The sequence below is a fragment of the Zootoca vivipara genome, chromosome 1 (assembly GCF_965207765.1).
Source record: "Zootoca vivipara chromosome 1, rZooViv2.hap1.1, whole genome shotgun sequence".
In the NCBI taxonomy this organism is placed as follows: Eukaryota; Metazoa; Chordata; class Lepidosauria; order Squamata; family Lacertidae; genus Zootoca; species Zootoca vivipara.
Genome location: NC_142582.1, coordinates 69,143,353 through 69,168,908, shown reverse-complemented (window position 1 = coordinate 69,168,908; position 25,556 = coordinate 69,143,353). Strand labels below are relative to the sequence as shown.

Sequence of the window (25,556 nt, the reverse complement as noted above, 5' to 3'; positions counted from 1 at the left end):
TATTATTATTATTATTATTATTATTATTATTATTATTATTATTTACACCCCACCCATCTGGCTGGGTTTCCCCAGCCACTCTGGGCGGCTTCCAACCGAATATTAAAAACAGTACAGCATCAAACATTAAAAACAGTACAGCATCAAACATTAAAAACTTCCCTAAACAGGGCCGCCTTCAGTTGTCTTCTAAAAGTAAAATAGTTACTTATTGCCTTGACATCTGATGGGAGGGTGTTCCACAGGGCGGGTGCCACTACCGAGAAGGCCCTCTGTCTGGTTCCCTGCAACTTGGCTTCTCGCAACGAGGGAACCGCCAGAAGGCCCTCGGTGCTGGATCTCAGTGTCCGGGTAGAACGATGGGGTGGAGACGCTCCTTCAGGTATTTTGGACCGAGGCCATTTAGGGCTTTAATGGTCAGTACCAACACTTTGAAATATATATATAGTGTGTGTGTGTGTGTAATTATAGTATATGACAAATGACAATATAGTACACACAAATGACAAAAATATATTGCTTGAAGGCAGAGTGCCAATAATATATTCAGTGGAGGGTGGAGGCAGCCCTTAAATGGAGCACTGCCTAAAACTAGCCTGCCTGGTATCTTAAAGTGTTATATTCCTTTAGATGCCCTGGAAATGAAGTACTTCTGGTTGAAATGTGTACGAATTTTGTTTGTCTTTTAATATTTCAGGTTACCCCACATACAAGGAAAAGGTTAAGAAGCGGCCTGGAGGACGGCCAGAAGTTATCTATAATTACGTCCAAAGACCTTTCATCAGGATGTCATGGGAGAAGGAAGAAGGGAAAAGTCGGCACGTTGATTTCCAGTGTGTAAAAAGTAAATCTATTACCAACCTGGCAGCAGCTGCAGCAGACATTCCCCAGGACCAGCTGGTGGTGATGCACCCCACTCCCCAAGTGGATGAGTTGGATATTCTTCCCGCGCCCCCTCAACCCAGCAACAGTGATGTGGATCCTGAGGGACAGAATTTGCCACTCTGATCTGAACTCTTGGTTAAACAAAAGCATGCTATTATAAAAATGAAGATGCTGTAATGAGCTCATACTGCACTACAATTCCAGCTTCTCTCCATTGTGTAATGAACATAAAATGTTTTAGGATATTGCAGTATGGACTTACAAAAGACCAAAGTGGGATCTGATTATGGTTTGTGGGAGTACATGTGTAAGAACATCCTGAGGTTCAGTTCCATACCTGCATATGTTTACCAGTAGGTTTTGTGGTATTGGTTATTTGTATGGTGGACTGTCCTCATCCTAAGGCTCTCTGTCACAGCAGGATTTGGAAGTTACAGTTTATTCAGTATTTTGGTACACGAGTTAGCAAAATGCAGACTTAAAATTGATAGTGGCACTTTATTAATGGTGGACAAAAAGAATTCTCAAAGCCATTTTTATAGTCATGATGCACAATGTTGAGTCTAACAGAGTGCTTCTTTCAGAGACTTTCTATTCAGCTAAATGTAAATAGTTTGTTCTGAGTGGAGGTGATGAGCCTACTTTGTTCTCTTATGGACAAGCACAAAATTCTTGCCACTGGGGCTTTTGGATTGTGAGGTTGAGATCCAACAGCCTTCTTTTTCAGATTTATTCAGCGAAGGGATTTTTCATGTTTGATGTGAGCCATGTTCAAGAGCCAGGAACATCCAATACGGGCTTTATCTTAAAATTCTGCCTTACCTTAAAAATATTTATTTACTGAGTTTTTTCATAAGTGTCATGGAATAGGAAAATGCAAATTGTTCACTCTTCATTTATTAACTGATTGTAAACGAGTTTTTCATTCAAATAAAAATTTCCATTATTTTAATATTAGCTGTGAAAGTAATTCATTACGTAGATTTGTAAAACACTAGACTAGTAACAGAATTTAGCGCCAAAATCAATGCCCTTTCCCCCTGTCTTTTTAAAAATAAAATGCCCTGACAATCCACATCTGACAAAAGACTGGTCTTTTTTTAGGAGAAAAAAGTCCCAGTTGCAATCATAGTATATGAGGACATAAAGACGCTGTTGTAAGGCAACTTCTATATATTTTATATTTCTAAAAGTATATATACTACGATTATATATAAAATAAAATAAAATAAATTCCAGCAGCACCTTAGAGACCAACTAAGTTTGTCATTGGTATGAGCTTTCATGTGCATGCACACTTCTTCAGATACAAAAGCTCATACCAATGACAAACTTACTTGGTCTCTAAGGTGCTACTGGAAGGTATTTTTCTATTTTATTTTTATTTTATTTTGACAGCAGACCAACACGGCTACCTACCTGTAACTAAGATTATATATGCAGCTCTGTAAAATCAAAAAAAGACCAGTACAACAAACGGTATGTGGAAGTTATTCATTGTCTGTAATGAGGGTAGACTGGATGGGATGTGCATCTTTGCATTGGAAGGCATTGCAGTAAAGTGCAGGAGGACATCTAGATTATGATCATGAGATGAAAATCCTCAAGAGTCAAGAATAAGTAGATGCCAACAAGGCAAGTGCAGTGACCTGGTGGTTAGCAGCACCTAACACTGTACTTCCTCCCCTGTATGAAGATTTTTGCATGTCGCTTTTAGGCAAAACTTCATCTCATAAGCCTGTATTTCTTCAGTCAAACCTTAACCGCCTGCTTTTGTCACCAGAATATCTCCTATACTCCACATCTTTTTCCATGCTTCAGAAGCTAGGCTGAAACTTGTGGGCGTTTGACTGAATAAATACATTGTAGGAAGTCCTGGTTGTGTCTGTGGTTTGAAAAATTGCTGCAGACTCACATTGGTGCCAGGCAATTCAACAGATTCCCACAAGCATACTTGTTCAGGTAAGGCCATCACTTGCTCAGGGGGCCCCTTGCTTCGGAAATACATTTGCAGTTCCTTTCGTCTTCATCATTATGCATTTCAAGCAGAAGTGCTTTTTCAACCCAAGTAAACGTAATTTAGAACAAGGGAAAACATTTTATTTTAAAAATATTTAACTGTCTAATACATTACACTTCAACAATATTTATAGTAAAGGATCTTACAAGAAACAGTTTTGATACATTAGTATAAGAAATATCCATTATCCACATGGGGGACCATTTTTGTAGTGTAAAAACACACCATACAGCTGAAATGACCATTTGCATATAAAAGCTACCAGTGATGCCAGTGCTTATTTCACACAGTGATCTTTTCCTTTTTTAAAAAAATGTCAACACAAAAACAGAATCCAAAATATACAGTTAACGCAAGCTATACACAGCTAACCAAATCAAAGACGAAGGAGGAACACTGTAGCAGGTGATCTCCACTTGGTGGTCTGAAATTACACATGGGAGAAGGATGACTGTTCTCTTGATATGGCTTTTTATGAAATTAAAACATCAAAGCAATTCAACAAGCTTCACAGATTGGAGAACTCCACCAATAATGCACTTTGATATATCCATATTTCAAAGCTATTGGGTAGCATTTACAAGGGCCATGGTAAGTCACTAAAATCAACAGGGCCCCCTAGACCCGCGTCAGCTTCCAAAAGGCTCATGATTACAGCCATTGCTGCTTCATCATTGCTGGGGCTGCTGGATCCCTGGTCGTTGTCTATCATGTCAATTCCTATATGCGAGTTTTCCCCTGCAAATAAAGTAAAAAAGTGAAAGCTATAGTATGAAAAACAGATCAACTCTGTCCAAGCAGTTTACTTAAGACCCTGAGATCATCTTCCGAGACCCTCCTTCGTGTGCCCCCTCCTCTAGAGGTCCAGAGGGGGGGCAACACAAGAACAGGCCTTCTCTGCAGTGACTCCCCGTCTGTTGAATGCTCTCCCCAGGGACGTTTGCCTGGTGCCTTCATTATACACCTTTATGTGCCAGGCAAAAACGTTCCCTCTTTAACCAGACCTTTGGTTGATCTGATTTACATCCTATGCCCTTTTAAAATGTGGGGTGGTCAAAAAAAATAAAAATAAAATGTGGGGTGGTCTTTTTTTTGGGGGGGGTGTATTGGCTTAGTGTTTTTATAGTTTTATATCTTGATTTTATTTTGTGACCCCCAGGTATTGGGCGGTATATAAATTCAATAAATAAATAACAGCAGAGATAAAACAATGCCAAACTACAAAGAGGCATTACTGTTCCCTTTGTTCTGTATACTTTGTTCTAAGACATTTAACATTTCAAATTTTAGAAATTAAATATTCCTAGTTTTCTTACAAAAAATAATAATATGATGCATACAAACATACAAATGAATTGCTGCTCTAGAAAAGTTGTGGAATACCTTATCTTTATAAGAGAAGAAGCAGAAGGTTAAATACCACTTGTTGGGACTCATCTGGAGTGAATCCTGCATCAGTGACATCAGGCTGGTGACCCTGAAGTTTCCCTGGGATTCCATCAAGAGAAGTTTGCACTCAAGATAACTCACCAATATTTTTAAGTTAGAGGGATAGGACACTAACCCTAAGGATTTTTACTACATAGTGACTGTGAGTGAGTAGTTCAATTCCTTCTTTTATTTGTCTTAGCTTGTCTTACATGGTTATGTACTTACCAAGAATGGAAGAATTGTCAGAATATGGGTAGCCTGGATTGTCTTGGATCTGGCTAGATAGTAAACTGGCAGGAGGAATGTCTGGAGTTCCACCATTCAAAATCTAAAGAGGAATAGATAAAACATAACAGACTTTAGTCTCTAGCATGATCTGAGCGCTCTGATCGTAGCATATTTTGCACACACGATCCTGTTACAAACTTTTAACATTTACAGAGCTTATGTTCTGACATTACTTATTTATTTTTTCAATCATTAAGCTGCCCTTCACCTGCCTCAGGATCCCAGAGTGATTTACAAAATACTAATGAAAGATAAGCAAGTTAACAATAAACAAGTCAAATTTTTAAAAAAAACAAATACAAAAACATTTGTAAAGCTTTTCATAATTTCTCCTGATTTCTACACATTATGGAATCATGCTATGGTGAATCTTAGCAACTTTGTTGTTTTAACACCTGAATTTGAAGCAGAGGGAACCATTTGTCAACTTTCGGAGGATATTATTAACTTCAAATTTACATTATGACTCAGCAAGAATTTCCCTTTGGGCCTAGCAACAACCCATTCACAATGTAACAAGTTATCACATGGGGTTTTTCTTCCCACTGAAACCTGCTAGGCTGTGGAAATGAAAGGTGAGTCAACACATGAAGAAGTGTGCATGCACACGAAAGCTCATACCAAAATAAAAACTTAGTTGGTCTTTAAGGTGCTACTGAAGGAATTTTTTTATTTTACTTCGATCCAGACCAACACGGCTACCTACCTGTAATCAACACATGACGAAAGCTTATTTTAGTGCTTATTTTAATAGCTCTGCTAGTCAAGCTATACTGTCATCTGAATCATTTAAATGTGCTGCAAGTGAACCAATAGATCAATACAAAATCTCAGAATAGCCAAATTATATTTTTAGCACTATAATTAAAAAACATGGAGTTACAAGCAATTAAAATTTTATCTCTGGCAGTAAAATGACCTGGTAAGTCCCCGCCTTGCATTCCAAAGGCCCAGGGTTCAATCCTTGGCATCTTCAGGCAGGACTTGGAGATAGCCACTGCCGGTCAGCGTACGTCAGAGCTTTCCAAACTTGTCATGTTGGTGACACACATTTTAGAAATGCACCAGTAATTCAGTTTCACTAGCAAACCGGAGGTTAAACTTAACCCCTTTCCAGCCCCTGGAGGAGTGCAGGGAGCATTTGCATGACGCAGCCGACACACTCATGACACACAGTTTGGAAAGCTCTGGTGTGCTAGGTGGGCCATTGGTCTAACTTGGTAGAAAGACAGCTTCCTAATGTGGTTTGTCACCTGGTTTGCAGTCACATACCTATTTTGGTCCCTGTCTAAATAAGTTTTGTTCTCTTGCACTCTTATGCAGGCACTGGTGCCATCTCCAGGGGGCCCTAGGGGCCTGGGCACCCACAGAATTTTTTGCTGTGGGAGCCTAGTTGTAACCATTACTGGCATGTTTTACTACCATTTCATATACTGTACAAACAAAGTTCAATTGAAATGCCGCTTAGGAAACTTTCAGCACCTACTCTGCTCTTTTGAAATGAGGGCAAGGGAGGAGAGGAGGGAACCTAAAACCTAAACAAAACCCATCCGGGAAGATCATGCCAGTACTAAGTGTTCACCAGGAGATGGCAGAAGCACATTTCAAAAAGGAGTCATCACATCAGTAGGAATGTTTGAAAGGCTTGCTGTGTTAGGTAGATCTGTGTGCAGCATGATCAAAATCTGCTTCACAGGGAGCAAGGGGTGCAAATCAGGAGGGTCATGGGCAGAAGGAAATATTGCAAGGCGGGCAATTGGCACTTGCTGACTGTGGTCCCTTGTAGGCCACCAAATAACTGTCAGTCCTAGGCAGCCATGCCCACTTACTTCCCTTGCAGAGTTGGCGAATGCCAGGTTGGCCTACAATAAAAAAAAATATCATCCATGACAATAACCATGGCTCAGGGGACTGAGGTGGCAAGTATTACAGAAACCTGGGAAGGTGGGTGGGCAGACTTGATGTGTTTCAGCTGAGCACACCTGGGTATTCAGTGCCGCATGAGCATTGGTTGGAGAACTCAAGGGTGGCCATTACTGTCATTCCTAAATTTCTGCCTTTCAACAGGAAGTCAATGTGCCTGGTGTTGGGCCAGAGAAAGAGAATAGGAATGTTATTGGTGCATTGCCTGCCCCACCCCCTACCGTCTTCCTGTCCAATCTGGTTGCAGCAATAATGCTGGAGAACCCCAAAGGGTTTGTTCTGAGGGACCAGCAGTGACACCGAAGGCATGCTTTCGGGCAACAGCCATGGGGCTGTCTCAGTACACGGATCGCAGGTTAATGCACTGCATCTGATGTATGCTACTGAGTGGACTGGATTGTGGCTCTGTGGCTGAAGGTGTCATGGACAGGCCACTTCCTGGTGGTTTGGACTGATGGTGGCAGTTCCAACTCCAGTGATTGCTAAATGCTTTGGGTGAGTTTCCAGTTGGCGTATCTGACACTCTGGCAACAGGAAGTTCCCAGAGGATGTCTGCGCATGCGCAGAACAAATGGGTGAGACTGCTGAGAGAAGCCTAGCAGTTTTACAGACCCCACCTCACCTTTTTGCCTCCTGGTGAAGACGTGTCAGGCGGAGGTGTGCTAGTCATGTTTAATGGACTAGAGCCACAGCTTGAAGGCGAAGAGCCTCTTATCCTGTCAAAACAACACCATTCAGATTAGAAAGGTTATGCTAAACAACGCAATTAATGTTTGACCAACTTATCGTATTCATGGCAACCTACCCATATGACTCCAAAATTACACCCTGGAACATTGTTCAACACCTTGGAACATTGTACCCAAGCAGGTCCTATCTCTCTCATTATCAGGTGTGAGAGAGGTGCTCTGGTTAGGACTCAGCATTTTGAATTTTAACCTGCCAGATGTGTCAACCTGTTCTGGTTTATAATGCCTTGGTGTTCTAAATTGTATACATTATTGGAGGTAGAAAACATAACATGAGGAATTTCCCACTGACTATACCCAGTGCTATTTTTCTATAAAAAGAGGTGTCGGAACTCACCACGAACACCTCCCTCATTCTCTTAGAAGGGCAATGGCGCCCACCTGAGAGATGCCAGAATTGAGTTCCGGCAAATTCCAGCTGAAAAAAAGCCCTGACTATACCACTTATGGTTCTTTACTCCCTCTCCCTCTCCCTCTCCCCTGTCAGTGATCAGCATAATTTTGAGCAGAGGTTTTGGCCCATTGCTCTCAACATAACCCAATATATTGCCACAAATATTTTTTCTCCACGTCTCTACAAAAACAGCTACATCACTTACACAGACTACCATAAATGCATCAAGAGAGAACACACTAGGTGCTAAAAGTGAATGCATGTTTGTTCTGGACTTGTCAGGTTTGCCTCCTGATCCTACAGCAACCAATACACTACAGTAACACTACAGGAGCTATTGATTTCTTGTAACCTGAAAGCAACTAAACAAGGATACTTGCTATTTATGGAAAGGAAGCAGCTGGTCACCCCCCCCCCCTTTTTTAAAGAGAAATATAGCTTGAGATGGAAGAACAGCACTGGGGCTTTCCTCACCTGTGAATCTCCATAATTTCTTCAGCAATCATTCTGCCGATTTTTCCGGCTCCTGCTCTTGTTCCACCTGGAATACCAGGGACTGTTGGAAGGGACCTTTTGGGACCACCTTTATAAAGGGGGGAGGAGAGAACATAAAGAGCTAAGCTCCTTCTGCTTGCGCATTCTGAATACACATGAAAATTTTAGCAGAAAGCAGAAAATGTCCCTTGTCCAGCACTCTCTCCTCCATTTCCAATGTTAAATACTTTACGGTACTTCAGTAGTCATTGGGTTGTATCCGATGTAGCACCAAGTTAGGGTCCTGGCAGTGCAAGGATTTCTGCTTGCCTCCCCCCCATTCCTTTGTGCACCCCCCCAATTCCTTTGTGCATCCTTTAAATCTGTTCTAGGGTCCCCCAACTGAGGTCCAGCTCTGAGGGCCTTCTGGCAGTTCCCTCACTGAGAGAAGTGGGGTTACAGGGAACTAGGCAGAGGGCCTTCTCAGTAGTGGCGCCCGCCCTGTGGAACGCCTTCCCTTCAGATGTCAAGGAAATAAGTGACTATCTGACTTTTAGATGACATCTGAAGGCAGCCCTGTGTTGGGAAGTTTTTAATCTTTGATTATCGTGTTTTTAATATTCTGTTGGGACTTGCCAGAGTGGCTGGGGAAATCTAGCCAGATGGGCAGGGTATGTATGTATGTATGTACCGGTATGTATAAATAATATTAAAGAGGTGAGATCCCGTTGTGTAAATCCTTGCACCGTTGAGAAGAGTTTGTTGGGTATAGCCCAATGATTCCAATCATTGCAGTAGAAGCTTGGAGGCCCCCTTCTGACATTACATTAAGAGCCATGTGTGTGTGCTTGAGCATTAAGATAGACCCCAATGTCATACACAAAAAATAATGCTCACAGATTTTAGAATCATGATGCAGATCCTAATTAGGTATGCTTTGATGTTATGAGATGCCCTTAAAAAAAAAGTTCAAACTAGCTGCTGCCATAACCAAGAGGAGCAACTTCTGTGAAATTGTCTGTACTTTCCTTTCTTGGGCTACTTGTTCAAATGACTCCCAAAGGGAGGCATATAGAATGACAGACAGGACATCTACATGTGACTGACAAGGGATATGTTATTAACAGCTAAAGTGAGCCAAGTTAGAGTTTGTTAGAGTAAGACTAGGAAGATCCAGCTTCAAATGAAATAAAACTTAACTCCTATGTTACACTAACTTCATGTGTGTTCTTTGGCTTGGGGGCTCGTTTGGACTCTGATATTTGGCACTTGAGGCTTGTGAAATTTAGTGAGCTTCTTGGCTCCAGAAAGAGCCACTTAGAACATGGGCTTGACCGGCTGACTTAGCTTTGATGGTGGAATACCAATCTGGCTAAAGGAGCTAAAAGGCGGCCATGAATGGCTTTGTACAGTACGGTGCTCTAGTTACCTTCTCCAGCCTGGAGCACACTGTCCATGCTGTGCGGTGAAGCTGAAAGCTGTGGAAAAGTCGCGTCTCCCCCATCAAGTACATTGGCACTGCAGGGAGGGAGGTTTCCAAAGAAACAGAAAGACAAATGAGACCCTTGGCTTGCATGCAGCCAGTCACCATGTTTTCTCTCTTCAGATCATAGCCACAAAGTGAAAGACACACTGAAGAAATTACAAGCTTTGCATTACAAACTGATAATCAAGAAACAGATCATATGTTACACAAGCGACAAAAATGTAAACTTCACGTTTCTGTTTAGAATACATAAAGTAGAACTGGGGTTTTCAGATCTCAGCAGCAGCAGGGGTGAACTACACATTACAGCAGAATCAAGGAAGGCGGAAAGGCTGTTTATACGCTTGGAGCATTAGGGAACATAGGAAGCTACATTATATGGAATCAAACCATCTAGTTTGGTCATGTCTACACAGACTGGCAGCATTTCTCCAGAGTTTCAGGCACAAGTCTCTCCCACCCCTACTTGGAGATGCCAAGGATCGAACCAGGGCCCTTCTGCATGCAAGACAGATGCTTCGCCACCAGGCTTCGCCCCTTCCCATTCGTGCTTCTGTTTTCCCAACTCATTTTTTGTCCCTTGAAGAAATTCTAAAATGATACCCCTAAATTATAGGCCAGAACCTACATTTCAATGGAGCATGGCAACAGAAGTAGTTGCCTTCCATGACCCAAGGCAATCATGAAGGTGAAGACCCTTTTCTTGCGGAAGGTTAAATATTTTCTTGTCCTTCTGGCAACTTTGGGATAGGCAAACCAATTAGTCTAAATTGGAGCATTCTGCTATATTTGAACATCAGGACGATTTGGCTGTTTCCAGTTCTGTCGTTATTTGATTAAATATATCTTGACATTGAAAAGCAGATCAAGTGGCTCAATGAAGTGGTATGGACCTATGTAAAATACTGTCTTGTTAACATGTTGATGCCCCAAACCAGGCAACATGTAGGGTCCAGTTTTGCAGGCCACTTCATACCACTGGACCTAACAAAACTGTGAAGTCAATGGGAATGTCTGTGTATGTTTTGTTACCAAGCAGATAACAATGTGCTGATTTTCTACATTTGCTTATAACTCCTTTGATACTTGGAAAGAAGGATTAAATGCCCAGCTTATCAGCTGAAGAAAAATACTTACGATACCACTGTGTTAGTTGAGACAATATATTCTACTTCTTTGGTCCACGGGTTCATGAAACTGAACCAACAACTCCTCAGTGTAATAAAAGACCCATCTTTGACTTTAAACTTGTAACAATTAGTATTAATTTTCTCTCTTGACTGTAAAACTGAAAGAAGGGGAAAATGGGACAAACGTTAATTTAAATGCACACTTCCTAGATAGTCTTTTGTGTTTATCACTTTCCAGTGTTCCTTCCCACTGTGGCAAATTTCCTACATATGCACTATTATAATTATAACATCAACATTAAAATTTTCCCATTACTGTATTCAATTTACGCAGGTTGTGTTTCCTAACCACTCTTTCTTAATAAAAAACAGAAATAAAGTAAGAAATGAAAAAAATTGGAATTAACTACCACCCCCTTGCATTTTTATTTTTTATTTTGCGTATTTTACCTTGTCGATGACATTCTGCAAGATGCCCTATATCATCTTGATGAAAATATTCATAACATGAAGTACCTAGAAGTTCCTGTGGTAAATATGCCAGAATTGCAGTTGCCCTAAAATATAAAATGTTGTTTAGCTTAAAAAATAATACTTGGGCGAAAACTACTATATAAAAAAGGAGTGCCAACAGACCAGAAACAGATTGGCATGGCCTTCAAGGAGAAACTTTTACTGTCAGAGAGAAAGAAAGACATGGGCCTTCACACTGAAGCTCTTTCCTCTCCCTTCTGTTGTCACAACCAATGCTAATTATTCAGTATATAACAACTCAACGTGGGAACACGGTTTCAGAAAATGTGGCAGAGGGGTGGAGCAAAAGAAGCACTTAATGGATTTATTTAAATGCATTTATAAACTACTTAATATTTCAAAAGGGACGCGGGTGGCGCTGTGGTCTAAACCAAGGAGCCTAGGGCTTGCCGATCAGAAGGTCAGCGGTTCAAATCCCCGTGACAGGGTGAGCTCCCATTGCTCGGTCCCTGCTCCTGCCCATGTAGCAGTTTGAAAGCACATCAAAGTGCAAGTAGATAAATAGACACTGCTCCGGCGGGAAGGTAAACGGCGTTTCCGTGTGCTGCTCTGGTTCGCCAGAAGCAGCTTAGTCATGCTGGCCACATAACCCGGAAGCGGTCTGCGGACAAACGCCAGCTCCCTCGGCGTATAGAGCGAGATGAGCGCCACAACCCCAGAGTCGTCCGCGACTGGACCTAACGGTCAGGGGTACCTTTACCTTTAATATTTCAAAAATCTCCAAGGCGTGTCCCAAAAGAGATATGTCGACCGCGAATGGAGAGAGGTATGCAAACACAATGCCACTGATTTCAATGGGCTTCAAATGCCTGTAACTGGATGTTGGATTTTGTGGTTACAGTCAAAACTCAGTCTATTAACAAATCCAGAAATTATGTGCATGCTTTTGGTGCAGTTTTAAAAATGTGCATTGAGTGTGAGACCAAATGTACAAAGAAATGTAAAATAAGAAGTGACAAAAATGTATATTATGTTAGAGATTATTCGTGAAACCTTTTCTTTTCCACCTCTGCTCTGTAATCTGCATGTTATGATTTAGCTGCTGGTAATAGGATCTTCCTTCCTGTTGCTAGGACAGTAGGTTGGCATGGAAATCTCTTGCATGCAAATATATTTCTTCTGATATTCTATCAGTAGTTTTTAAGGTACCATCTGTTTTAGCATCTGTATTCCAGATAACTCTGGGGAGGCTTTGCCAAGTATTTTCAATTTAGCTATTGGCATAAAAGAGAAACTCACTTATGAAAGTACTCAAGGAAATAAATAAACATGATGAGCATCCCTAAGGTTAAAGATCCAAATAAGTTTCTGTCTTCCACTAAATCCAGATTAGCTCTTCCAGCTGCCAACTGACTGAACATATTATAGTCCAGAAAGCTAAAGGTTTATTTTCATACTACAATAAGGGATATAACTTCCCATGGTAACTTATGAACATTGGAGAAAATGTAGGTAATTATTGGTACATTTTCCAGTTATTAGCTCTTACCATTTTATATTTAACTGGCAAGGGTTAAATTGGAAACATTACCAAATGAACGAATGTATAGCAATTCTCCAATGTATTCATAAACTTAGAAATCCAAAGTGATATAATCCCTCCTTGTACAAAACTGAAAACATGTGAGAGCAGTAGCTCCAATATGGAAATGGAGTTCGTAGCCCACAATGATGTTGCTCACTTTAGCAGAAGGCTACAAAGGTGGCATTTTGCTGGAACGTTACAGAAAGCGTTCAACCAAAGCTGAAATTGTAGTCAAGATTTTATTTTTGTGGCATGCCATGTTCTCTTTGGCATGCCAAAAATGAAGAGGGAAAGGGGTGCACCGCAAAGAGGCCACACAGCCATGCTAATTACTCAGTTATGACTGTGAAAAGTTCCTTCACCCTCAAAACAGCCTTCACTTGCACCAAACAAAGAGTGAAAGGCAGGTTGTACATCTTTGCATAAAAGAATCACATTTGTTCTCTTATATCCCTTTCTTAACCTCCCTTCTAAATACTAAGCAGGGACATAGTTTGGTTTAATAAATCAAGTGCAACAAATGTGGAAGCTTCATGTATTTTCTCTTTATCAGCAACCCCCTCTACTCCTCACCTTTTATAAAGTTAAAGTAAATTAAAAGGATTTAATTTGGGGAAGCTATTGGTGTCTTTTTACAACCCAGTGGGGGTAACGATGATCTTGTAAGGCTGAGAGCTCCTGCACCTACTCTGGCCAGTCTCATTATTTAATTTATTAGTTTCTTCCCGAAAGGAGTCTCAGAACGATTTATAAAAAGAACATTCCATAATACAAATAATCTTAAAATCAAAAAGCAACACTAAAAATAATCAACTCATAAACACAACACACACTCTCCCCCACAATGTAAGCATCCCTGCCAAAGACTAACCTTTTTAATTGTAATTTCTTTTAAACTGGTTTTAAAGTTGCCGTTTAAATGGTTGCTACCTGCCCTGGGGTCTTAGGATAAAAGGCTGGTAATAAGCCAACAATAGCAACAAATGCAACGAGGGATTAATACACAGCTGACTGGGAGAAATGTCTTTCCAAGCACCAAAAAGATGCCAATGCCTGGGGCTGGTGAACCTTCCTGAGGATAGCATTCCACAAATAGAGGGTCACCCCTGAAAAGGCCCTTTGGACTGTTGCTGGAGGGGGCACACAGAGAAGGGCCTCCAATGTTTACCTCAAGCCCTAGATATAGGTAAAGGAGGTTCATAGTTTATTAAAGTCTGGGCCATTGAAGACTTTGTGGGTTAAAATCAGCATTTTGAATTTGGTCCAGAAGCAAATCAGTCAGATTGTGCTTTGTTTCCTGTGCTATGCTAGGAGGAAAGGAGATAATATGAGCACCATGGGGGGTTGTGGATTGCATCCCATTTTTCTAACCAAAAAGTTTAATTGTTATTCATCAAACTAGGTGTCAATATTCTTCAGCAACAAATGATAACATTTATGCCACAGGGATTCTGCCTTTCAGGGTGAGAGGTAATTTAGAGTCACAAACTGTGGATACATAATTGCTCCAAAAGTACTTTGCAATTATTTATTTTCACAACTAATATTATTGCTGTTCTGAATAAAAACATTCGTAGGAAAAAGAATCAACGCAAGTCAACAGACCATTGTCCTGATAGCATGAATTAAAGATGTTGTTCTTACCTCTGGTCTACAAATACAAATTTCCCATCAATTGCATGCCGAGAAACATATTCTGTCGGTTTAACCCTGATCTCTCCATTTACTGGTTGAGGAACTACATGAGGATGTAACCGTCCAATTGCAACGAGACAGCTTAAATTACAGCCTTCATTATCAGGCTCATTGTCTTCGTCTAGTCCCATTTTTGTTGGTGGCCAGCTTTTTAAATATCCTGTGCTATGGATAGTGCAAAAGCTTTTCCGGTCTGCTACAAAAGAAAATAAGGTTTATGTCATCAGTACTGCATTGGTGGAAAAAATGGCAGCTTGGGGTTCAGGCACATGAAACATCTGGCATCTTAAGCATTCAACTTCTGAAGAGCTGTACAATGTGCAACAGGCTGTATGTATGCAGATTTCCATGCATATGCTTGGTCTAGGACGAGGAGTTCTTGGTTTCTTCAGGGCTCCCATATAAGTTGGGCAGGGACAAGATCAAAGAGGTGCTACAGCAGTGCTGAACAAAGACATCTGCCAAAGTGCTATCATGCAATTCTTGGATCACCATCTTGACCAGCAGCTGGTAGTTTTAGCTGACCGTAAACCAGAGATCCATATATTTTAACCAGCCATTGGCTGTGAGCTACCACCAACAGTCTGCAGGAAAAGCTCCTCATGGAGGGCTCCAGTAGGGTCATGCGGTGGGTTCCAAGAAGCCACTGCCGTTTTGTGGCACACCACAGGTAGCATTATCAGGTTCCCATTAGCAGAGTCCAGCTCTTGCACACCTACTTAGTTGTTAACATGGACCTTCAGAAGAGGACATGTGGGGCCTTGTTAATTAAGAAAAGCACACCCCATTCTGACAGTAGGTGTAATGCACACTGCTTCAGTAGAATTTATAGATATGTTGAGAAAATGGTCATTTAAAAAAAACCTAAGCTTTTTTAAAAAATAAGTTTCATGTGAATAAGCTCTTCACTGGTTTGCGGTCCATCTAGATTTTCTTGAAAGATCAACTCATTTAATTATTAAATTATGCAATCCCCTCCGTATCCAGAGTTGTCAACATTTCAAGTGTTTAGAACATAGCATCATTCTGATTATGCGCTTCCAAAGTGCAGTTTAATTTAACGATATTGATTTTCTAGGCTGAGCTCGTTATGGTGAACTTGGCTGGTTCAATCTTTCTCCTTAAAAATATCCACTGCTGTTACACTTAAGATTGTCAAATAATTTTATTTCCAAGCAAAGGCTACATAATCTGAGCACTACAGGAAATGGAAGAGAAGGACTCCTGCTGGATAAGTCAACTTTGCTACTTTGTAAGTCAGAAGTAGAATCCTCAATACATCCAATTTAGACAGTTTACATGGAATTTCCTGGGCATGGTTGTGATACTGGTTTTCTATCTGTAGCAGGTGAAGTACAATCTTTCTGTCTTTGTAAAATGGTCAAGATATTAATGTCAATGGGCTGGACAGGGCAGAGGAAGGGGGATGCGGTGGGTGCGGGCCGCCCCGGGTGTCACCACTGAGGGGGGTGACAAAGTGCCGGGCAGCACTCACTGTGGGGCCTGCAGCGCGCCTGAGCCACGCGGCTCTCCTGGGAGAGACACGGTGGCTTGGGCGTGCGCAGGCTCTGCACTGCCCAAACAGTCTGCCTGCCTCCCCCCCCCAGCTGTAGGGTGGCTGAGTGGGAGGAGGCAGGCAGACTCCGGAGGCCTCGTGGTGCGCCCCACCCTCACACTGCCCCTTTGGGCGGCTCCTCCGAGCAGCTTCCTCTGCCACTGGGGCTAGAGCCAGGGACTCCTTCTGAATTCATAGAAGGAACTGCAATCTAGCTGAAATTCTCAGGGAAGGGAAGACATATTTCCCTGATTTCCCTTTTCTCTGAAGCTCCCTATATCTCTTCCCATCCTCCTTTGGAGGGCAACCAACACCCTAGAGCAGAGTTTCAGGGGACACAGGGGGAAGGACGAATCAGAGAAAATTACACATTTTATGATCTTTGGCTCTGAATGCAGTTTGCTATCAACAATTTAAATGTTATGTCTACAAACTATATTCTGACCTTACTAGCAACTTGACTTGTCTCACTGAACATATACCATTTGATAGCAAAAAAAGTCTTAGAAACTGTTAAGAGAATCGACTGTTTTCAGCAACAGCAGTATGACAATGTTATTATTTCAATGATTTGTGGACTCAAAAGTCATGGAAGGAGTGGAAGCTAAATCTCATTTTCCAAATGATGCTTTATGTAGCCAATGTAAACCTGATCCCATATGCAAAACCTATGAATTGTTTCATAAGGTCAGAAACTGTAAGCCAGTGGGAGTCAGGTTTCTTCTTTATTTCTTCACATAGTTACAACTCTGCAGGGTCTTATCTGATCTCAAATAAACACCTTAATTGGTAGAAATGAACCAAAGTTATTTTTTCTAGTTTAATCAATGCATACTACTGGTACCTTTCTTTTTAGAACAGGTGGAAGGAAAGTCTTTATCTTCTACTTTCACGGATGGTCTGTTGCATTTCATCCTACAAAAGAATGAACGTCTTGCTCCAGAGCATAGTCGTGATGGTCCAGGCGTTATATCTGTTTTAACTGGAAGACCAGCTGCAGTGGAGTGAAAGAACACAAATCCAAAATGGTGAATTTGGCTTGGCTTGAAATTTCTATTTTCAAATATACAGACCTGTAACTAGACAGTACGGTATCCATGAACATAACTCAACAGAATGATATTCAATGAAGACAAAAGCAAACTTCTGCTTTCAGGGAAAGCAATTATGGGATTGGAAATACTTGGCTTAGCAACAATACATATGAAAAGGATAATGGAATTACAGTCGATTACAAGCCAGACATGAGTCAGGAGTGTGAAACTGCTGTAAAAAGGGCCAGTGTGATTTCATGCTTCATGAGTTGAACCACAGTTTCCAAGTAGCAAAAGTTCCACTTTATTTTGCACTAGCTTAACATCATCAGGACCTGTGAACTAGCCTGTGGAGCTCAATGAACATTCCAATCACTCACTTTTTGCATCTATGAGCCTTTCCCGTGGTGCAGTATCAGAAGAAGAAAGTTGCTCCTTAACTTTGGCAATATCTTTAGGATGAAGGTAGTCAAATAAACTCTGGCCAATCAGATCATTCTGCCAATAAAGAATGTTAACAACCAATTAAATTATTAAAGACATGCGGCAAAGCTCACAGCAAGGAAAACTGTTAATAGCATTTTTGTTACATTTCAATTAACTGATATTTTGAATGAATGAAAACAATACTGTTTTTGTAAACTGAAATATTTCACTTCAACCCATAAAAAAACAACAGAGAACAACATTGATAGCTGAAGCACAGAGTCATCTACATCCACCACTGAGTTGAACAAAATATGTTACAAGGCTCTGTTCTTTTCTACATCATAAGAAAGACAAAATATACCTGACTGTAGTTGAGGATCTTGAAGACTGATTCTGAAACAAACAGTATTTTGCCTCTGTCACAGCCCACAACAAAGAGAAAACCATCTGCAGCCTAATTGGGAAACACAGGACAGCCACTTTGTTATAGTGTGTTATTTACACATTGTTAAAATTATTCACGACATGCAGTTGAATTTTGGTGACCAAACACTTTGCATTTAAATGTAACTAGATTAGCATACGGCAAAAATTTCAGTGGAGACTTGAGTATGACGACACTATTTTTTTAATAATAATGCCAGAAAATGGCAAGGCAAAATGGCTGAATGTCATTGGTAAATGTCTATTTGTAAAGGGTACCATTTAGTCACACCTAAGCAATTATTTAAAAACCACCTTGCTGCACTTGAGCTTTTCTTTTTTAAAACCTTTCTTTAAGGAAATTCCCAAAAACTGCAGGAGGTGACGTGGGAGTGGGGTGAGGTGGAGAGTAAGGGGTCGTCTAATCTTCCTATTCTTGCTCTAACTACAAAACCTTTTCCAGGATCTTAAGAGTCTACCAGGAGCTGTTCATGTGTGGGGGTGGAAAAGGCCATAGAAGCAGGGAAGGCAAAAATGACTCATTTTCATTGGGCTGTTGCCAGCAATCTTTCCAAAGGGGCTTCTAGGAAACCAGGAGAAAAGGATTTGCTGGAAATAGGCTAGATTAATGCAAGGCAGACTCCAGAACATTATTCTTGTGGAGTATCTTACCAGACACTTGGAAAGGGGTCATTTGCACGCATCACACATGCAAAACAAAGAATGCAAATACTGCTTGAAGATTTTGCTAGATCTTTTCACCACATTTGGGGGGGGGGAGAGAAGAGGTTATCTTACACCACAAGATGGCACCCCTTTATCGCTTGGTTTATGCCTCTTATCTGACCATGATGAATCGCACCCAGGGTTCCTTTTACTGATGCCTTTCTCTAAAGTTTCATAGGAGATGGTCTCTTCAGATCTTAAAAATAGGGTTATAAATCCTACTTAATTTCACTGGAGTGCTTGTCCGTATGGAAGCATACAGACTCAAGCCTGAATATTTGTATCAGCTGCACACCAAAGCTGCTTCAGCAGGGCAGAGACTCAGCATTCGTTTACCAGAGGGCAAAACCTGCAGGGTAGTCAGATCAAATTTGCAGAATGCAAATGAGATTTTGAAGATTTGTGGCGACCCGATGAAAAGGAGCATTTTCATGTTGTATGGGATACTAGTGGATAACATGTTTCAACTGACAGGTAAGCAGATGGGTTTTATTACTGTAATTCACTGAAACAGCATGGACACCCCAAATTTAATAAATATCAAGTCAGTTTCCACTAAGTTTTAAATATTACACGTTGCCATAAAAACAACAACCTTGAACCTGACAATTATAGTCAGTGTCATCCTTCACATGCACGTCAAGCAAAATCAGAGGTTCCCTATTCAATACAGAATATATTGTTGCCAGAAGAAAACACTGGCGTGGGGTAAATAGACAGCAAAATCAAAGGCCAGTTTCTAGAAACCAAGGTGCTTCCTCTCCCTTTAGCATTTCTGCTCAGGAAACACATTAGTCAACCTCAAAACAGTAGAGCTTTATGAATTATATAATAACTTTTTGTAGTCCCAGGCAATTTATTATCAATTTTTTGGTTTACTGGCTACTAATCCAGAATTTCATGTTACTGGGAAGCTTACTCAACACTATATTGGGGTTAGCACAGTGTGCTCATAACAGGCAGACAGCGACTTGCTGGTAAGTCCATTGGTTAAAAAAGGGCTGAAGCAGGGCTTTTTTTCTGGAAAAAGAGGTGCCAGAACTCACCATGAATGCCTCCCTTGTTCTCTTATAATGACAATGGCGACCACCTGAGAGGTGCAGGAATTGAGTTCCAGTACGTTCCAGCTGAAGAAAGCCCTGGGCTGAAGCTTTTGCATATAGCATGCATCTCTTACACTGGAGGAATTTATGGTCATAGTGTCTGGTATAAGAGAACTGCACCCTACATGAAAACGCCACCATACTTACAAGAATCCTCTCTTTCATTGCACACTATACATGCTTTCATGTATCTGACGTTAACACATACCCTAAGAATAAGATGTTTTAGTTCATCATCTGACAAAAAGGCAGGCTTGTAGTTTGCTTCTGTATATGGGTTTGTGGCACCTTAAAGGCAAAGGGAAGAAAAGTAATTATTCTTTGAGTAAATAAACCAGTTGTGTGAGGTGCAGCATGTGTTACATTCTATTTGCACAACTATTTTCAGTGTCCCTAGTCTGTTTTCTAGTAATGCTTAGAATGATGCCTCAAATAGGAAAAACCAAGTAGATGCTGCTCCCAAAAGCTACTATGAGACAGCAGCAATTTCTTTCTATTCAGAAACTTACAAACCTTTTACCAATAAAATATCTATTTTGTATCTTTTACCGGTATGAAAGCACCTTTAGCAAATCTGGTATCACATGGTGGAAGCTAGTTCAAATCTCACTTCAGTCAAAATCTCACAAGGTGCCCTCAGGTAAACTGCTGCTCTTTCATTCTCCCATCTAAAATAATACTAATCTACTTTACCACAATGGTGTAAGCAATACTGAAATAATAAGTGCAAAGTGCTTTCACTGCTCCAATACACCAACATTTCCCCTGGTTTTTAAGTTCCACAAGTAACCTCTCTAACCACACAGGTTGCTTTAAAATTTACCTCTTAACGTCTTCATGTGCTGAACAGCCATTCTCAATACCGTAAGTTTATCTAGTTTTCTGGACATAGCATTGCATGTTGGCACTAAAGAGGCCAATTCATCGATGAAACTGTTCATCTTATCACGACGTCTTTTTTCAATCTGACTGTGAGCCTCCCTAAGTGATAATGAAATAAGGATCATCACATTTCAGGTATCCAGAGTTACATCACAAACCTTAATTGCTTTTGTGAAAAAAAGAGACAGGATTGCTTACATTATCAGTTATCAGTAGATAAACCTTTATTTACTTTACATTGGTTACATAACGAAAAAATGAAACAACGTAAACAGGAGGATGAAAGCTGATGAGTAAATTGAGGGAAACTTGCTATAAATGAGGATATAGTCTTGGTCATGTACGGGGGGGGGGGGGAGAGAGAATTCAAGAATCACTGCAATTATCTGAAATGAAAACAGATAGACCATTTCAGAGGAGCTTTCAAGCCATTTTGCACACAATATCATGCAACTGCAAGAACACTCAATTCGTCTGGCAATCAAATTCTGAATTGAACTTCCACACAGCATGAAGGAGAGGCTTCACCAGAAAGATGCTGAATGGGTAATGCTCAGTGGTGGTCATATAGGTGTTTCACTGTGTGTGATGCACAAGCACCCACAGATTCTAGGGGCCCACCAAACTCAAAAACCTTAAAGGATCATATAGGCCAGGTGCATATTGCAAAATATTTTGATGAGTCTGCTTAACAAATATTTGAAAATATGTAAAGTTAAAAATGTCATTGTTCAAATATAACTTTGCCATGCCAATAAATATCATGCATGAATATGTATTTATAATTTATATATATTCTGAAGATATGTACTTTTTGCATAAGAGTGTTTCATATGCTGTAAAATAAAAAAATTCCTTCAGTAGCACCTTAAAGACCAACTAAGTTTTTATTTTGGTATGAGCTTTCGTGTGCATGCACACTTCTTCAAGTGTTCTGAAGAAGTGTGCATGCACATGAAAGCTCATACCAAATAAAAACTTAGTTGGTCTTTAAGGTGCTACTGAAGGAATTTTTTTATTTTACTTCGACCCAGACCAACACGGCTACCTACCTGTAATCATATGCTGTAAGAAAGGGACCTCACTGAATACTGGTGTATTGAATCTTGGTGATGCAGATCTTGAAAAGTGTGGGATAAACCTGAGCCTGCACTCCTAACTCAATGACCAATTCTATGATTAGCTGTAGCTAACATTATTGTAAGATCATGTGTTTAATTCACATTTATTGTATGTGGCACATTTATGACTTGTATAAATCTCTCTGTCACAGTGGTACCTTAGGTTAAGAACTTAATTCGTTCTGGAGGTCCGTTCTTAACCTGAAACTGTCCTTAACCTGAGGTACCACTTTAGCTAATGGGGCCTCCCACTGCCGCTGCACCGCTGGACAATTTCTGTTCTCATCCTGAAGCAAAGTTCTTAACCTGAGGTACTATTTCTGGGTTAGTGGAGTCTGTAACCTGAAGCGTCTGTAACCTGAAGTGTCTGTAACCCGAGGTACCACTGTATTTCAAATACTTCATAATTAGTTTAATCTTTAACTTCATCCACAATCTATAAACTGGAAACACTAAGGAAGCAAAAACTGCCGGGTTTGAAAAATATCCTTCTTAGTGGTAACTATATGGGATGCCTTGGCAGAAGACAGAAATGTTGTAATCTCTGGATCAAAAAATGAAATGGCTTTTTAATATAACCTGGTACACTCATTTCTCATGAGTGTAGGAGCATAATTTTCTATTAAAGGTATAAAAATCCATTATAGGAACACATCCAAAAGGCCTTTATGGATCACATCATAAGCTCACTCGCTGTTCACGGATTTAAAACAAAGACTCATTGTTTTACCTTGCATTTTTTATTCTGCCTTGCTGGTCTGTATATTCCAACCTAGCAGAGAACAAAAGTAATACAAATCAAGTCGAGACAGCAATATAATATTTGCCATGAGACAAGGTGAGGAAGAAAGATGCTTTTCAAATAAATCTATCCCCAAAGCTCAGGCTCACTTGAATATGTAGAACTAACTGCACAATGCTTTGGATCACAGTCACTTACATTTCAGAAGGATCACAACTACGCATTTTCTCACCAAGGTGAGGATTTCTATTTCATCTAGGTGTTATATTAAGACTTGATCTTCCAGTAGGATTACCCCAGTCCTTGTATACTCTCCAGATTCTCACAGACCTCAATTACACTCCACATCTCCTTATCTCACTCTCTAGAATTATCCGAGCTTTACTTTGAATACACTTATTTTTCAAGATGCACAATCAATTCAGCAATGATGCACAAATAAATACCTTCCATGTTGATCTTCTTTATCTGTATCCATACCTTCGCTACAAAACCAGAACAAAAGAAAAAATTGACATGGTAAAAATGCAGCAGAATTTGCTTCATTGATCCTTACTCCCACACCTTGCTAAAACATAAGCATTTGCACAAGTAAAAACAGATGGCATGCTGCAGCAGCATTCATTATATCTATATTTTCTGAAAATAACCAAGATAAAAAATTTGGCTGTTGAATGGCCATGAGCAGGCATTCACCTCCACCCCACAGTTAAAAGTATCCTTGGAACTTGGCCATCCTTTGTAATGCATTGATATATCCACCTAATTTAAAAGAAACAGCAGCCAGCTTTAGAAGGTGGATACATTAAGGACTATCTAGTTAAACACATGAGCCTAGTTCAGGCATTTCTATCCACACAATTGATATAGTGCAGCAAGTGACAAGGGGCCATATGCCCTGCCTCCGCACCATGCTTCACAATGTCCCCTTCTCAATACTGTACATGAGCTGTAGGAGCATCTGAAGGGGGAAGTCCACAGAATATGTACTGTATAGGGTCTCACCATGATCTCGAACCCTATATGCTCTGGGTTCTAGCTCATGGGGATGGCCTATGTACATTTGGTGTGAGATACCTACAGGCCCACTGTCTCTTCTCCACAAGATTTCTATCATCTGATGAGAAATGCCTGCACAGGGCTGGCCTGCCACTGAAAATGGCGAGTCATTTCCCCCTCAGCTAGCCCTTTCTACATTTGATGACAGAGCGTAGAGGGTGCAATGCTAATCATACAACTGGAATCCAAGGACTGTTTTGTATATATACCTTCCCAAGCGCTTTTTTCTTTAAAAAGGCATTGTATCAGAATCATGAACTTTGCTTACTAGTGACAAGCCAGATAAACAGTTAATATAGACTGTGCTTGAAAACAATCATATTTTTTCTCTTGCCATGCTTTTACACAGTGAGCATTGTAATAAGGCCCCCCTTTCCCCATATGATGTTTGTACTTACTCAAAAGAAAAGCCATCAAGTCTGAAAAGAGAGAAAAATATTGTTCAATTTATACTCTAAATCAGGCATAGGCAAACTTGGCCCTCCAGATGTTTTGGGACTACAACTCCCACCATCCCTGACCACTGGTCCTGTTAGCTAGGGATGATGGGAGTTATAGTCCCAAAATATTTGGAGGGCCGAGTTTGCCTATGCCTGCTCTAAATGATGAAAAGCGTTTCCTATCCACACATTCAGTTTTCAGTGAATCTAAACTTCTACTATTTGATCATTGCAACTGTGTACCTTGAGAAGATTTTTATTAAAAATCTGAACCTCCTGTCTAATGTTTCAGTAGGGTACTTGCATTTGCAAACATAGGTATAGGTCTGTTCTATTTACACACCACTTTTATTTATTTATATTTCTTCCACAAAATTTATATACTGCTTTATTTGTGGGAAACACCTCAAAGTGGTTTACAAAAAACCCAATAAAATTATCAATAAGAATTAACAACAAAAAGTTGAAATATTTCATTTATTTCATAATATTTTATTTCAGGTGGACACCTAAAGAAAGTAATGTGTGAACAATATGCCCTTTGGGCCTGACAAATGATCTCTGAACTTTTTCTGAAAGCAGAACTAGAATAATGAGCAAAGAATAGAATCATATTCTCAGCTTTAATTCAACTTACAAGTAAAGACTTGTTTATCAAATAATACCACAAATAATACCCCCTATAAATGCAAATAGTTGGGATAAGAACTCATTGCGCCATGTTTACAAAGCAGCCATCATTTATGTAAATGAAAGTCCATTGTCCCCCAAAACTCAATTCTCTTCAAAAGAGTGTCTTTGTGATTTCCCATGAATTAATAGATCACTGTAGGAAATTTTTACAGGTTGAAAAACACCTCATCTATTTCCACTATTTTTGGAAGGAAAATGGACTCCAAATAAAAATGGAAGTTGAACAACAGGCACAGCTGAAAGGTTATACTAATAGGAAATGCACTTACTGATAATCAGTAGAACTGCCTTTCCTTTTCCTATTACAATCCATTCCTGAAGAGTTAAGAGAACTAGAGATTAGGTCAGTGGGGCCTGGTGACATAAAATCACTGATTGTAGAAGAAATGTCCATCCTTTGGTCAGCCATTGGATTGTCTAGAATTACCACAAAAGAAAGAAGAAAAGAAGCACAGGAAATTGGTTTACCGAATGGCTACATCACAAGAATAGTTAATGGGTTCATATAGCCCCTGCTATCCCTAAGAGTTCACTTCATTACAACAATTTCTTACCTCAGCCCACAACAATTCTATTAAGTATGATATGAAATCATTTCCCCTATTCTACTGGAAGGAATAGATAAGCAATGCCATTCAGTATCAGAAAGAATGTCTATCCTGGTGCTCCTGAAAAGCTCGCAAGAGAGGTAAGATGGAGGCAGCCATTTTGTTTGTTCTCATGATATGGCAGTCAAAAGTACATGGGGTTCCGAACCTTGATGTTCCATTAAGACTAATCACCATAATCCTTGGAGGATTTTTTACAGTCTGTTT

The 25,556-nt window shown here is 40.2% G+C and overlaps 2 protein-coding genes across 7 annotated transcripts in view; one reads left to right on the top strand and one right to left on the bottom strand.

Annotated features, from left to right (window-relative positions):
- BTBD10 (BTB domain containing 10) overlaps positions 1-1,837 on the top strand; it is a 29,760-nt gene extending 27,923 nt beyond the window's left edge. For all 4 annotated transcript variants that reach the window (XM_088667590.1, XM_088667586.1, XM_088667585.1 and 1 more), the window contains one exon: positions 698-1,837. In XM_088667590.1, coding sequence (XP_088523716.1) covers positions 698-1,008 — 311 coding nt within the window. In that variant the 3' untranslated portion in view covers positions 1,009-1,837. The remainder of the gene's footprint in view (positions 1-697) is intronic.
- Positions 1,838-2,963: 1,126 nt separating this feature from the next.
- The window catches only part of BMAL1 (basic helix-loop-helix ARNT like 1), a 45,439-nt gene continuing 22,846 nt past the window's right edge, over positions 2,964-25,556 (bottom strand). For 2 of the 3 annotated variants that reach the window (XM_060275555.2, XM_035118718.3), the window contains 17 exons: positions 25,011-25,158; positions 24,007-24,027; positions 22,996-23,034; positions 22,538-22,579; positions 20,628-20,785; positions 20,013-20,092; positions 17,914-18,006; positions 17,504-17,621; positions 16,934-17,083; positions 14,484-14,730; positions 11,231-11,337; positions 10,788-10,938; positions 9,594-9,682; positions 8,165-8,273; positions 7,170-7,263; positions 4,562-4,664; positions 2,964-3,643 (listed from right to left, as the gene is read on the bottom strand). In XM_060275555.2, coding sequence (XP_060131538.1) covers positions 3,483-3,643; positions 4,562-4,664; positions 7,170-7,263; positions 8,165-8,273; positions 9,594-9,682; positions 10,788-10,938; positions 11,231-11,337; positions 14,484-14,730; positions 16,934-17,083; positions 17,504-17,621; positions 17,914-18,006; positions 20,013-20,092; positions 20,628-20,785; positions 22,538-22,579; positions 22,996-23,034; positions 24,007-24,027; positions 25,011-25,150 — 1,902 coding nt within the window. In that variant the 5' untranslated portion in view covers positions 25,151-25,158 and the 3' untranslated portion in view covers positions 2,964-3,482. The remainder of the gene's footprint in view (positions 3,644-4,561; positions 4,665-7,169; positions 7,264-8,164; positions 8,274-9,593; positions 9,683-10,787; positions 10,939-11,230; positions 11,338-14,483; positions 14,731-16,933; positions 17,084-17,503; positions 17,622-17,913; positions 18,007-20,012; positions 20,093-20,627; positions 20,786-22,537; positions 22,580-22,995; positions 23,035-24,006; positions 24,028-25,010; positions 25,159-25,556) is intronic. The other variant, XM_088667576.1, reaches the window with a different exon arrangement.